The 15,642-nt window shown below is 50.5% G+C and overlaps 1 protein-coding gene across 1 annotated transcript in view; it reads right to left on the bottom strand.

Moving 5' to 3' along the window:
• Window positions 1–473: 473 nt before the first annotated feature.
• Window positions 474–15,642, bottom strand: part of LOC147118689 (uncharacterized) — a 43,154-nt gene continuing 27,985 nt past the window's right edge. The window contains exon 2 of the mRNA XM_085983955.1: window positions 474–1,111. Coding sequence (XP_085840081.1) covers window positions 474–1,111 — 638 coding nt within the window. The remainder of the gene's footprint in view (window positions 1,112–15,642) is intronic.

The raw sequence follows: 15,642 nt of genomic DNA, 5'->3' as shown, positions 1-15,642 counted from the left end.
GATTGCTGTACCAGACGGGAGGGGAAACATTTGGGGACTCTCGATTCTCCACCAATTCCCATTCCCCTTCTTTCTGGTGGATAATGGAGGTGCCACTGTGTGTAATGTGCAAGTCAGTAAGAATTGTCAGCGAGGATTAATCAGCACTTTCTAATTGGAGATGTTAATCAGTGGAAACTTTCAGACACTGAATTGTAGATTTTGTACCAAATATCAATTTAGGATTGAAGTAAAAGTTCATAATTTTATTGTAAAATAATTCAGGGACTTTCATCAGAAATTAAGGGGAAAGATCAGACAGCGGTTCTTAAACAATCACTGCAGCCCCGACAAGTCAATCAGCTATATATCCAGAATATTAAACTCCAGCCCAGTTATAGGGGTTATTAATATCAGCAGAAACAAACCCCAACTGTCAGAATGAACATGGTTCAGTCCCGGATGTGATTAAGAGCAGAATCCAATCCCTGCAGTCACATGTGAACTCGCTGGTGTGTCAGCAAGTTGGATAAACGATTAAATGCCTTCTCACACAAGGAGCAGGTGAACGGCCTCTCCCCAGTGTGAACTTGCTGGTGTGTCAGCAGTTTGGATGACTGATTGAATGCCTTCTCACACACGGAGCAGGTGAATGGCCTCTCCCCAGTGTGAACTTGCTGGTGTGTCAGCAGTTCAGATGACTGATTAAATCCCTTCCCACACACTGAGCAGGTGAACGGCCTCTCCTCAGTGTGAACTTGCTGGTGTGTTAGCAGGTGGGAAGACCGAGTGAACCCCTTCCCACACACGGAGCAGGTGAACAGCCTCTCCCCAGTGTGAACTCGCTGGTGTAGAATGAGGTTGGATGACTGCTTGAATCTCTTCCCACAGTGAGTGTAGCTGAATGGTCTCTCGTCAGTGTGAACTCGCTGATGTGTCTGGAGAATGCACAAGCGAGTGAATCCCTTCTCACACACGGAGCAGGTGAACGGCCTCTCCCCAGTGTGACTGCGTTGATGAGTTTCCAGCTCAGATGGGTAATTGAATCCCTTCCCACAATCCCCACATTTCCACAGTTTCTTCGTGGTGCGGGTGTCCTTGTGTCTTTTCAGATTGGACAATCGGCTGAAGCCTCATCCACACACAGAACACGTGTACAGTTTCTCCCCACTGTGAATGGTGCGATGTTTTTTCAGGCTGTATAACTGGTTAAAGCTCTTTCCACAGTCAGTGCACTGGAACACTCTCACTCAGGTGTGTTTGTCTCGGTGCTTTTCCAGTCACACTGATGTTTGAAATCTTTTCCCACAGACAGAAAAGACAAACATTTCTCCTTCCACATTCAAAGGCCGATGATATTCAGGTCCTGATGAATGGAGTGACCCTTGTCAGATCTCGATGTGATGTTTGGTTTGAGTTTGCGGTGTGTAAATGCTGCCCTTCTCACAGCCTGTAAAAGGAGTTTACAAAAGCCATCGCTGTGAGTCCAGGATAGAAATTGACAAGATTCTGTCCTCCTGGTTCCTGGCCAAGGGGGCCGCGCATGCGTCCTGCTGCCCCCTGAGCCTCTCAAGATGGTGGCCGTTAACCCGGGCCTGTAACCAGGAGAAAGCCCCGCAGCTGCCGCCCCGCTCGGGACAAACGCCCGGCCTGGAGGCTCTTGTTTGGGGCCTGAGACCCACCCCGGGTGTGTGTGAAGTGGATAATGTTGAGTGTTTTAATAATAGGGCCTGGGCCCACCCTCGGGGTGTGAGCAGCCCGCGTCCCCCTGGGGTTTACGTTTATTTTTATTTTTTTTGAGTCAAACATATTTATTTAAATATGGTAGTACTTGTTACAACTCATCAATTACATAATAAATCCATTACAACCATTAGCCGCAATAAAACAAAGCCTTAGAAAGAGAAACATAGAAGATAGGAGCAGGAGTAGGCCATTCGGTCCCTCGAGCCTGCTCCGCCATTTAATGAGATCATGGCTGATCATCCACATTCAGTACCCTGTCCCTGCCTTCTCCCCATATCCCTTGATCCCTTTAGCCTTAAGAAATATATCCAACTCCTTCTTGAATATATTTAATGAACTGGCTTCCACCGCCCTCTGTGGTAGAGAATTCCACAGGTTCACCACTCTCTGGGTGAAGAAATTCCTCCTCATCTCTGTCCTAAATGGCTTACCCCTTATCATTAAACTGTGACCCCTGGTTCTGGACTCCCCGGCCATCGGGAACATCCTTCCTGCATCCAGTCTGTCCAGTCCTGTTAGAATTTTATAAGTTTCAATGAGATCCCCTCTCATTCTTCTAAACTCCAGTGAGTACAAACCCAATCAACTCAATCTCTCCTCATACGTCATTCCTGCCATCCCAGGTATCAGCCTGGTGAATCTTCGCTGCACTCCCTCCATGGCAAGAACATCCTTCCTCAGATAAGGCGACCAAAACTGCACACAATATTCAAGATGTGGTCTCACCAAGGCCCTGTACAACTGCAGCAAGACATCCTTGTTCTTGTACTCGAACCCTCTCACTATGAAGGCCAACATACCATTTGTCTTATTAACCGCCAGCTGCACCTGCATGCCTACCTTCATCGACTGGTGCACAAGGACACGCAGGTCTCGTTGCACTTCCCCTTCTCCTAATCTATTGTTATTCAGATAATAATCTGCCTTCCTGTTTTTGCCACCTCGCATTTATCCACATTATACTGCATCTGCCATGCTTCTGCCCAATCACCCAACCTGTCCAAATCATACTGGAGTTTCTCGGCATCCTCCTCACAGCACACACGCCCACCCAGCTTTGTGTCATCTGCAAACTTGGAGATATTACATCTAGTTCCCTCGTCTAGATCATTTATATATATTGTGAATAGCTGGGGTCCTAGGACCTAGTCCTGTGGTACCCCACTAGTCACTGCCTGCCACTCGGAAAAAGACCCGTTTATTCCAACTCTTTGCTTCCTGTCTGCCAACCAGTTCTTTATCCAAGTCAGTACCTTGCCCCCAATCCCATGTGCCTTAACTTTACACGCTAATCTCTTATGCGGGACTTTTTATCGAAAGCCTTCTGAAAGTCCAAATACACCACATCCACTGGTTCTTCCTTATATATTCTACCAGTTACATCCTCAAAAAATTCCAGTAGATTAGTCAAGCATGATTTACCTTTTGTAAATCCATGTTGACTTTATCCGATCCTGTCACTGTTTTCCAAGTGCTCTGCTATTACATCTTTTATAATGGACTCTAGCATTTTCCCCACTACTGATGTCAGGCTTACCGGTCTATAATTCCCTGTTTTCTCTCTACCACCTTTTTTGAATAGTGGGGTAACATTAGCTACCCTCCAATCCATGGGAACTGTTCCAGCGTCTACAGAATTTTGGAAGATGACCAGCAATGCATCTACTATTTCTAGGGCCACTTCCTTAAGTACCCTAGGATGTAGATTATCAGGCCCTGGGGATTTATCGGCCTTCAATCCCATCAATTTCCCTAACACCATTTCCCTACAAATACTGATTTCTTTCAGTTCCTCCCTCTCATCAGACCCTATGTTCCCTGACATCTCTGGGAGGTTATTTGTGTCCTCCTTTGTGAAGACAGAACCAAAGTATGTATTTAATTGGTCAGCCATTTCTTTGTTCCCCATTATAAATTCCCCTGATTCTGACTGCAAGGGACCTACGCTTGACTTCACCAATCTTTTTCTCTTCACATATCTATAAAAGCTTTTACAGTCAGTTTTTATGTTCCTTGCAAGCTTACTCTCATACTCTATTTTCCCCTTCTTAATTAATCCCTTTGTCCTCCTTTGCTGAATCCTAAACTGCTCCCAATCCTCAGGTTTACTGCTTTTTCTGGCCAATTTATATGTCTTCTCCTTGGATCTTATGCTATCCTTAATTTCCCTTGTTAGCCACGGTTGAGTCACCTTTTTTGATTTATTTTTATGTCAAACAGGGATGAACAAATTCTGTAGTTCATCCATTCGGTCTTTGAATGTTTGCCATTGCCCATCCACCATCAACCCTTTAAGTAACATTCCCCAATCAATCCTACCCAACTCGCACCTCATACCATCGTAGTTTCCTTTATTTAAATTCAGGACCCTAGTCTCTGAGTCAACTACTTCACTCTCCATCTTAATGAAGAATTCTATCATATTATGATCGCTCCGACCTAAGGGGCCTCACACAACAAGATTGCTAATTAATCTTTTCTCATTACATAATACCCAGTCTAAGATGGCCTGATCTCTACTTGGTTCCTCGACATATTGGTCCAGGAAATCATCTCGTATACACTCCAGGAATTCCTCCTCCACAGTATTGTTACTAATTTGGTTAGCCCAATCTATTTGTAGATTAAAGTCACCCATGATAACTGCTGTGCCCTTATTGCACGCATCTCTAATTTCCCATTTAATGCCATCCCCGACCTTCGCATTACTGTTTGGAGGTCTGTATACCACTCCCACTAATGTTTTCTGCCCCTTGGTATTTCTCAGTTCTACCCATACGGATTCCACATCATCAGAGCTAATATCCTTCCTTTCAATTGTGTTAATCCCCTCTTTAACCAGCAAAGCTACCCCACCTCCTTTTCCTTTTTGCCTATCCTTCCTGAATATTGAATACCCCTGGATGTTGCGTTCCTAGCCTTGGTCACCCTGGAGCCATGTTTCCGTAATCCCAATCATATCACATCCGTTTACCTCTATTTGCGCAGCTAATTCATCCACCTTATTACGAATGCTCCTCGCATTAAGACACAAGGCCTTCAGGCTTGTTTTGTTAACACTCTTAGACCTATTAGAATTATTATTTACTGTGGCCATGTTTGATTTAAACCCTTGATTTCTCTGACTGCCACTTTTGTTTTTCTCCTTACTATCTTTGAAGTGGATAATATTGAGTGTTTTAATAATGGGGCCTGGGGCCGCACTCAGGGTGTGTGCAGCCCGCGCCCCCCGGGGTTCATGAACCCGCTCCCTGAGCTCGGGGTGTGAGCGTCCCGCGTCCCCCCGGGGTTCATGAACCCGCTCCCTGAGCTCGGGGTGTGAGCGTCCCGCGTCCCCCCGGGGTTCATGAACCCGTTCCCTGAGCTCGGGGTGTGAGCGGCCCGCGTCCCCCCAGGGTTCATGAACCCGCTCCCTGAGCTCAGGGTGTGAGCGTCCCGCGTCCCCCCGGGGTTCATGAACCCGCTCCCTGAGCTCGGGGTGTGAGCGGCCCGCGTCCCCCCGGGGTTCATGAACCCGCTCCCTGAGCCCTCTCACCTGATGTGTCAGCGGCTGAGCCAAGGTCCGCGCTTACTCAGCTCACACTGCCCGGGTGATTGACGGGAGCTCCGGACCAATAGGAAGAGCGGGGCGGGGCTGGAGGACCGAGCGGGCGGCGGGTCCTCCAACTAATCGGAGTGTGTGAGGGGCGGGGCTTGCGCCACCCAGTGGGCGGCGCTCAGTCCGGAGCTCCCTCATTGGCTGAAACTCTGCATCATTTTCAAACCTGATTTCTCTCCAACTCCAGGAGAAAACTGGGCCTCTCTGTTGTGGCTTTAAACAGATGAAACCCTGTGGGGTGGAGCAAACATTGCAACATTTGGTAGTGAAATGGATTCATTCAGGACAGACAGCAGGGATTATTTCAGGAAATAACTCAGTGTAGTTGTTGTTTCTCTTTGAACTCTTCCCTTGGAGAACAGTGTGAAACAGTGGAAGGATATTTATTATTGAAGGATTCTCCGGCTGTTTAACGCTCCTTCCATGGCCGTTACCATTCTGATACCAGCTGATAGGCTGGTTAGTCCTTAACCAAGAGTTTTATGAGCTCCCACAACTCATACAATGGGGGTGGGCACCCACACCCACCGGACACGCCTGTCCGACCCGATACCAACCCAGAATGAGCTGGAGATCCGTCTCCACTCGCCAGGACAGTCTGCAGCGGGGCTCAAACTTTACACACTTCTGACTCAGAGGTGGGAATGTGATCAGTCATTGTTTATTATTACAAGTGTCACCTAACTGACTGACTCTCTTCCTTTGTATATCCACCTCATTTTCCATATAAGCTCTTGATTCTGTCTTCCACAGCTCAATGTTGGCACGTACGTCATCTAACGCCCTCCTTCCCCCTGACAGTGCGGAACTGCAGCTGCTGCAGAAACCACATCCTTCTCGACACTCTCCCACTGTCGGCCTGATCCTCTCAGACTCAACTCATTCCCATCTTTGTCCAGTATTTTCATTACCCTGAAATTAATTGCATCAGTTTATTATTAATTGTGCTTTATGAATCTAATCCAACTTCTCCAATGTTTATTCTCATTCAGTTTGCATTGTGGTCAATCATAGACTGTCACATCTGCTTCTGTTTCCGCCTTAACTTCCTGTTCCCTCTGGTTTATGGAGAATGTGCTTCCTGTGGTCAGAATTCAGTTACTCAGTGTCGAGCTGCATGTATTCTCTCAGACTAACTTGGTTGTGCCCCTGGTGCCTGTGTTAGCCATTGTCACTGTTTAATGCTCAACCTCTGTAGAAGCACTTTTATTTTCCAACAGGTGCTGTGCTCAGTTTTACACAACAGACCACAGGATGATATATTGGCCTTGGAGCTGATCCTGCACAGATTCACCAGGGCTGAACGGGTTAAATGATGAGGACAGGTTGCAGAGCCTTAGATTGCATTCCCTTGAGTTTAGGATGACGGGTGATCGAAGTGAGGTGTTTGAAACGATTAAACGGTTTCAATGGAGTAGATTCAAAGAAACTATTTCCTCTGGTGGGGAAATCCAGAACAAGATGATGAATCCTCTTGGGGGAACAAAATAAACTAGAATTGTCTGTTCTGAATTTCTATCCTGGACTCTCAGTGATGGCTTTTGTAAACTCCTTTTACAGGCTGTGAGAAGGGCAGCATTTACAGACCGCAAACTCAAACCAAACATCACATCAAGATCTGACAGAGTCACTCCATTCATCAGGACCCGAATATCATCGGCCTTTGAATGTGGAAGGAGAAATATTTGTCTGTTCTGTCTGTGGGAAAATATTTCAAACATCAGTGTGACTGGAAAAGCACCGAGACACACACACCCGAGTGAGAGTGTTCCAGTGCACTGACTGTGGAAAGAGCTTTAACCAGTTACACAGCCTGAAAAAACATTGCACCATTCACAGCGGGGAGAAACCGTACACGTGTTCTGTGTGTGGACGAGGCTTCAACTGATTGTCCAACCTGGAGAGACACAAGGACACCCGCACCACGGAGAAACCGTGGAAATGTGGGGACTGTGGGAAGGGATTCAGCGCCCTGTACCGGCTGGAAACTCATCGGCGCAGTCACACTGGGGAGAGGCTCCATGTGTGGGAAGGGATACAGTCAGTCATCCCAGCTGGCGTCGGAAGAGTCGCGAATGTAGGTGGGAAGAGACTGGACAAGGGGAGAAAAAATAGAGTCGAGATAGGAAGAGATTCCTACGCCCTCCGTCACTTTAACAGTTTCCAGTTTCCTGGCCCCAACCGTCTCCTTTTCACTATGGATGTCCAATCCCTCTACACCTCCATCCCCCACCAGGATGGCCTTCGGGCGCTCCGTTTCTTCCTTGAACAGAGGCCCAACCAGTCCCCATCCACCACCACCCTCCTCCGCCTGGCTGAACTTGTTCTCACATTGAACAACTTCTCCTTTGACTCCACTCACTTCCTCCAAATTAAAGGTGTTGCTATGGGAACCCGCATGGGCCCTAGCTATGCCTGCCTTTTCATGGGATATGTGGAACATTCTTTGTTCCAGTCCTACTCGGGTCCCCTCCCTCACCTCTTTTTCCGGTACATCGATGACTGTATTGGTGCCGTTTCCTGCTCTCGCCCTGAACTAGATAAGTTCATTCACTTTACTTCCAATTTCCACCCTTCCCTCACCTTCACATGGTCCATCTCTGACTCTTCCCTTCCCTTCCTTGACTTCTCCGTCTCCATTTCTGGTGATCGGCTTTCAACAAACATCCACTACAAGCCCACCGACTCCCACAGCTACCTGGACTACACTTCCTCCCACCCCGCTTCCTGTAAGGACTCTATTCCATTCTCCCAGTTTCTCCATCTCCGCCGCGTCTGTTCTGACGATGCCACCTTCCATACCAGTGCTTCCGACATGTCTTCCCTTTTCCTCAACCGAGGATTCTCCTCTACTGTGGTTGACATGGCCCTTGACTGTGTCCGTTCTATTTCCCGCACTTCTGCTCTCACCCCTTCCCCTCCCTCCCAGAACCACGATAGGGTTCCCCTTGTCCTCACCTTTCACCCCACCAGCCTCCACATTCAACGGATCATCCTCCGCCATTTCCGCCACCTCCAACGTGATCCCACCACCAAACACATCTTCCCCTCACCTCCCCTTTCAGCATTCCAAAGGGACCGCTCCGTCCGCAACACCCTGGTCCACTCCTCAATCACACCCAACAGCCCTTCTCCTTCACCTGGCACCTTCCCGTGCAAGCGCAGTAGATGCAACACATGCCCTTTTACCTCCTCCCTTCCCACTGTCCAGGGCCCCAAACACCCCTTCCAGGTGAAACAGCGATTTACTTGTACTTCTTGCAATCTAATATACTGTATTCGCTGCTCACGATGTGGTCTCCTCTACATTGGGGAGACCAAACGCAGATTGGGCGACCGCTTTGCGGAACACCTCCGTTCAGTCCGTAAGGGTGACCCTGAGCTTCCGGTCGCCTGTTGTGGTAAACCACTGTTATTGTTACACTGTTGTTATCACCTACACAAGGTTACCTCTTGCCTCGCACACTGTTATACCTAGGCATACCTCAGCTGACTCCGCCCATGGCTCCGCCTGCTTGCCCAGGTATAAAGGTGATTGCTTGGCTAGTATTCTTCCTTGCTGGAACCGATCACCCACGAGGGTGGGCTCTGTTATTTAGCCAATAAAAACCTATAGTTACTATCTTAACTCGTTGCTTTTCATGGAATGAATTGATAGGTATATCAATTTTATTGGCTAAATTTTGAAATGACTGACCAGCCCCAGCAGCCGACCTGGCTGCGAGCCCTCCGACCGCCGTACCTGGATCTAAATCCACAGGCAGCGAATTCAGCCCTCGACTTTGACCACTGGCTGAGCTGCTTTGAATCCTACCTGGTAGCCTCCGGCGTGCCATCGGAAGCTGACAAGCTAAGAGTTCTGACCGCCCAGGTGAGCCCTAAAGTATTTGCACTCATCCGGGACCTTACTACATACAAGGAGGCCCTCGACCTGCTAAAAGAGCAGTACCGGAGCCCAGTAAATTCAATGTATGCCAGACATCTCCTAAGATCCCGCTCGCAACAGCCAGGAGAGTCTGTAGATGAATTTTTACGGGCGCTACAAACACTCGGCAGGGACTGTGACTTTAAAGCTGTATCGGCTGCACAACATGCTGAAGGAAATATCCGTGATGCCTTCGTGAAAGGCCTTCGGTCCGACTACTCACGGCAAAGACTGCTTGAATCAAAGGACCTCGACTTGAAAGCAGCTACAGCCCTCGCTCGCTCCCTGGAAGTGGCCCATCGGGACCTCGAGGCGTACTCCGGGTACAGTGCTGCGCGACCGTGGGACTCGGGCCCGACTCCGGCCGCAATACCCCTCGCACCGCCGCTCCTGGGACCTACTACGGCGTCGGTGTCCCGGAATCGATCGGGACCGCCACCCCCGGGACCTGCTGCGGCAGCGGAGCCCCGCGATCGGGCCGCCAGCTGCTATTTCTGTGGCCAGGCGAGACATCAAAGGGCGCGCTGCCCTGCAAGGAACGCGACCTGCTCCGGCTGCAGAAAAAAAGGCCACTTCGCGAACGCCTGCAGAGGGAAAGCCACAGATGCCAGCAGTGCCTCATGTGAGTTGTGGGGGTGGCTATCTTTGATCAAGGCCACAGACGCCAGCAGTGCCTCGTGTGAGTCGTGGGGGCGGCCATCTTCTCCGCCATTTTGTTCGCCGCACTCGGCCGCCATTTTGTCTCCAGACCCGACCACCGCCTCACCTGCCGACGACAGCAGCACACTCAGCCATAAACTGGCCTCCGTCACGCTGGACCAAGCTCTCCCGCATCATCTGTCCAGGTCCATGATGGACATCGAGGTAAACGGCCACGCCACGACCTGCTTGTTCGACAGCGGGAGCACGGAGAGTTTTATTCACCCAGACACAGTGCGCTGCTACTCCCTCACTGTCCGGCCAACGCGCCATCGGATCTCGATGGCATCGAAGTCCCATTCAACAGACGTCAGCGGATACTGTGTGGTGACCCTGTCGGTTAGGGGCACGGAATATAAAAACTTTAAACTTCTCGTCCTGTCCCAGCTCTGCGCTGCCGTCCTACTAGGGCTGGATTTCCAATGCCACCTCCAAAGTGTCACTTTGGCATACGGTGGACCCCTCCCCCCACTCACAGTCTACAACCAGCAGTTTTTAAACTGCCCGCCGCATACCACCTGCGGCCTCTCCACTCTCAAAGTCCCGCCCCCCTCCTTGTTCGCTAACCTCACCCGCGACTGTAAACCCGTCGCTACCAAGAGCAGGCGGTACAGCGCCAGGGACAGAGCTTTTATTAGCTCTGAGGTGCAGCGTCTCCTGAAGGAGGGCATCATCGAGGGGAGCACCAGCCCCTGGCGTGCCCAGGTCGTAGTCGTTAAGACCGGCAATAAAAACCGCCTGGTCATCGACTACAGCCAAACCATAAACCGGTACACCCAGCTGGACGCATACCCCCTTCCCCGCATATCTGACATGGTCAACCAGATTGCACAGTACCGGGTATTCTCCACCATCGACCTTAAGTCGGCCTATCACCAACTCCCTATCCGCCCTGAGGACCGCCTTCGAGGCGAATGGCCACCTCTACCACTTCCTTAGGGTTCCCTTCGGCGTCACCAATGGGGTTTCGGTCTTCCAAAGGGAGATGGACCGGATGGTTGACCAGAACGCGCTGAAGGCCACGTTTCCTTATCTAGATAACGTCACCATCTGCGGCCGCGACCAGCAGGACCACGATGTTAATCTGGAGAAATTCCTCCGTACGGCCCAACGGCTGAATCTCACTTACAATAAGGAGAAATGTATATTTAACACCTCGCGCCTTACCATCCTCGGCTGCGTAGTAGAGAACAGAGTCATCGGCCCCGACCCCGAAAGAATGCGCCCCCTCATGGAGCTTCCCCTTCCCCACTGTCAAAAGGCACTGAAGAGAACCCTGGGGCTCTTCGCTTACTATGCCCAATGGGTGCCCAATTATGCGGACAAAGCCAGACCCCTCATGAAGTCCACCTCCTTCCCCCTGACAGAAGAAGCATGCGCAGCCTTCTCCCTCATAAAAGGAGACATTGCGAAGGCCACAATGCTCACAGTGGATGAGTCCATCCCTTTCCAAGTGGAGAGCGATGCATCCGACTTCGCCCTAGCTGCAACCCTTAACCAGGTGGGGAGACCTGTGGCCTTCTTCTCAAGGACCCTCCAGGGCCCTGAGAGCCGACACTCTTCTGTCGAGAAGGAGGCCCAGGCGATTGTGGAAGCGGTACGACGCTGGAGGCATTACCTGGCAGGCAAACGATTTACCCTCCTCACCGACCAGCGTTCGGTTGCTTTTATGTTTAATAACAAGCTGAGGGGCAAAATCAAGAACGACAAGATCTTGAGGTGGAGAATCGAGCTCTCCACCTACGAGTACGATATCTTGTACCGGCCGGGTAAACTCAACGAGCCCCCAGATGCTCTATCACGAGGTACATGCGCCAACGCGCAAGTTGATAGACTGCGGACCCTCCACAACGACCTCTGCCACCCCGGGGTCACTAGACTTTACCACTTCATTAAGGCCCGCAACCTGCCCTACTCCATCGAGGAGGTCAGGACCATGACCAGGAACTACCAATGGGGGAACGGCCAGGTGGAAAGAGAGAACGCGACAGTTTGGAAGGCCGTCCTCTTAGCCCTAAAGTCTAAGGGCCTCCCAACCTCTCGCTGGCAGGAAGTCCTCCCGGCAGCGCTCCATTCCATCCGGTCACTGCTTTGTACTGCCATTAACGCCACCCCTCATGAGCAAATGTTCATTTTCCCCAGGAAGTCGACTACGGGAACCTCGCTACCAACATGGCTGACTTCTCCGGGGCCCGTCCTGCTGCGGAAGCACGTGAGGACCCATAAAACGGACCCCCTGGTCGAGAGGGTGAACCTCCTGCACGCCAACCCCCAATATGCCTATGTGGAATACCCAGACGGGCGGGAGGACACAGTCTCCTTGCGAGACCTCGCACCCTCGGGCACCCGAGACACCACCGTTATCCCCCACCACTCCCCCAAATCCAGCTCCTGTAGGCGGCATGCCGGAACCTCAGGGGCCTTCGTCGACCATGCAGACACCAGCATTAACATCGGATACGGCACCACTGCCGCGCCGGTCAGAAAGGCTTACGAGGCCTCCTGATAGACTGACATACACGAACTAGTAGTACACTTCACCCCGCCGGACTCAATTTTAAACAAGGGGTGAATGTGGTAAACCACTCTGTTATTGTTACACTGTTGTTATCACCTACACAAGGTTACCTCTTGCCTCGCACACTGTTATACCTAGGCATACCTCAGCTGACTCCGCCCATGGCTCCGCCTGCTTGCCCAGGTATAAAGGTGATTGCTTGGCTAGTATTCTTCCTTGCTGGAACCGATCACCCACGAGGGTGGGCTCTGTTATTTAGTCAATAAAAACCTATAGTTACTATCTTAACTCGTCGCTTTTCATGGAATGAATTGATAGGTATATCACCTGTCACTTTAATTCACCGCTTCACTCCCACTCTGATCTCTCTGTCCTCGGGCTATTGCATTGTTCCAATGAAGCTCAACGTAAGCTCGAGGACCAGCACCTCATCTTTCGACTGGGCACTTTGCAGCCTGCCGGACTCAACATTGAGTTCAACAATTTCAGATAATTATCTCTGCCCCCATTTTTCATGCTGTATGATTTTTGCCATTCCCATTTGCAACATTTTATCTTTCCTGCCTCTTACAAAAGTACAGGATGTTCTTTCTATTCCTTCCTCCCCTCCTAACCGCCGCCCCCCTTGTCTCTGCACCTGCTTAATACCTGTTACATCTCCAGCTTTTTCCAGTTCTGATGAAGGGTCCCAGACCTGAAACATTAACTCTGTTTCTCTCTCCACGGATGCTGCCTGGCCTGCTGAGTATTTCCAGCATTTTCTGTTGTTATTTCAGATTTCCAGCATCCACCGTATTTTGCTATCATATATGTTCAGTATTGTGTTTCCCTGGAGTTCCGGTTCTGAGTTTCAGACACTTCAGTGCCAAGTGGACCAGGTGTTTAAAGCTCATTCATTTCCCTCGCTCCATGTCGCTGTTAGTTAAAGGTACAGAGATTGATTTCCCTTATTGTGCATCTGTTGGTGATATTTAGAGAAAGAAAGACTTGCATTTATATAGCACCTTTCATGACCAGCGGACCTCCCAAAGCGCTTTACAGCCAATGAAGTACTTTTTGAAATGTAGTCACTGTTGTAATGTAGGAAATGCGGCACCCAGTTTCTGCACAGCAAGCTCCCACAAACACCAATGTGATAATGACCAGATCGTCTGTTTCTGTGATGTTGATTGAGGGATAAATACTGGCCAGGACACCGGGGATAACTGCCCTGCTCTTCTTCAAAATAGTACCCTGGGATCTTTTACGCCCACCCAAAAGAGCAGACGGGACCTCGGTTAAACATCTCATCCGAAAGGCAGCATCTCCGACAGTGCAGCAGCTCAGTACCACACTGGAGAGTCAGCCTACATTTTTGAGCTCAAGTCTCATGGGGTGGAATTTGACCCCACAAGCCATTACTGACTCAGAGGTGAGGGTGCTACCAGCTGAGCCCATGGCCTGACACAAGCACAATGGTTCACCTCTCTACACCTATAGTAGTTAAAGTAACATCCTTCCTGTTAGTAGTGAGCCACATTCTGTACTGGGGGAGATTGCTTTCTATTTTGGTGGCTTCAGCTTTTAAAATTCTCATCCTCCAGCCGTACAACCCTCCGAGACCCCTGCACTCCTCCAACTCTGGCCTCTTGTGCAACCCCCACTTCCTTTGCTCCACCATTGGCAGCCATTACCACAGTTGCCGAGGCCCTAAGTCTTTGACCAAAGCTTTTAGGCACCAGTTCGAATGTCTCCTTCTCTGGCTCGGCGTCAATTTTTGACTGATTCTGCCCTTGTGAAGCACCTTGGAACATTTTACTGCATTAAAGGCGCTGTGTAAATGCACGTTGTTGATGCTGTGCTACTATAGGTCTCAACTTTGCCAGACAGAATCAGCCAAGGATGGCAGCTGTGCTGCTCCCCATGGTCGAAATGCTGGCAGCTCACTCGACAGACCCACAAGCTCAGAATTACCACTTGGTGAGGTACTGGAGGGCAGACAGTGACTGGGGCCGAACCCCACCATCACACAGCACCTTCAGTATAGGCTCACAGCTCAGAATTCCCACTTGGTGAGGTACTGGAGGGCAGACAGTGACTGGGGCCGAACCCCACCATCACACAGCACCTTCAGTATAGGCTCACAGCTCAGAATTCCCACTTGGTGAGGTACTGGAGGGCAGACAGTGACTGGGGCCGAACCCCACCATCACACAGCACCTTCAGTATAGGCTCACAGCTCAGAATTACCACTTGGTGAGGTACTGGAGGGCAGACAGTGACTGGGGCCGAACCTCACCATCACACAGCACCTTCAGTATAGGCTCACAGCTCAGAATTACCACTCGGTGAGGTATTGGAGGGCAGACAGTGACTGGGGCCGAACCTCACCATCACACAGCACCTTCAGTATAGGCTCACAGCTCAGAATTACCACTTGGTGAGGTACTGGGGGGCAGACAGTGACTGGGGCCGAACCCCACCATCACACAGCACCTTCAGTATAGGCTCACAGCTCAGAATTACCATTTGGTGAGGTACTGGAGGGCAGACAGTGACTGGGGCCGAACCCCACCATCACACAGCACCTTCAGTATAGGCTCACAGCTCAGAATTACCACTTGGTGAGGTACTGGGGGGCAGACAGTGACTGGGGCCGAACCCCACCATCACACAGCACCTTCAGTATAGGCTCACAGCTCAGAATTACCACTCGGTGAGGTATTGGAGGGCAGACAGTGACTGGGGCCGAATCCCACCATCACACAGCACCTTCAGTATAGGCTCACAGCTCAGAATTACCACTTGGTGAGGTACTGGAGGGCAGACAGTGACTGGGGCCGAACCCCACCATCACACAGCACCTTCAGTATAGGCTCACAGCTCAGAATTACCACTCGGTGAGGTATTGGAGGGCAGACAGTGACTGGGGCCGAATCCCACCATCACACAGCACCTTCAGTATAGGCTCACAGCTCAGAATTACCACTCGGTGAGGTACTGGAGGGCAGACTGTGACTGGGGCCGAATCCCACCATCACACAGCACCTTCAGTATAGGCTCACAGCTCAGAATTACCACTTGGTGAGGTACTGGAGGGCAGACAGTGACTGGGGCCGAATCCCACCATCACACAGCACCTTCAGGAGAGAAAGGGAGAAAATTCAGAGCCTGCGATGAATCTGGATTTCAAACGGC

This window comes from Somniosus microcephalus, chromosome 4 (genome assembly GCF_052327205.1).
Source record: "Somniosus microcephalus isolate GS21.2 chromosome 4, FLI_Smic_1.0, whole genome shotgun sequence".
Lineage (NCBI taxonomy): Eukaryota > Metazoa > Chordata > Chondrichthyes > Squaliformes > Somniosidae > Somniosus > Somniosus microcephalus.
Note: the sequence above shows the minus strand (reverse complement) of the source record. Positions and strands in the feature narration are given on the sequence as shown.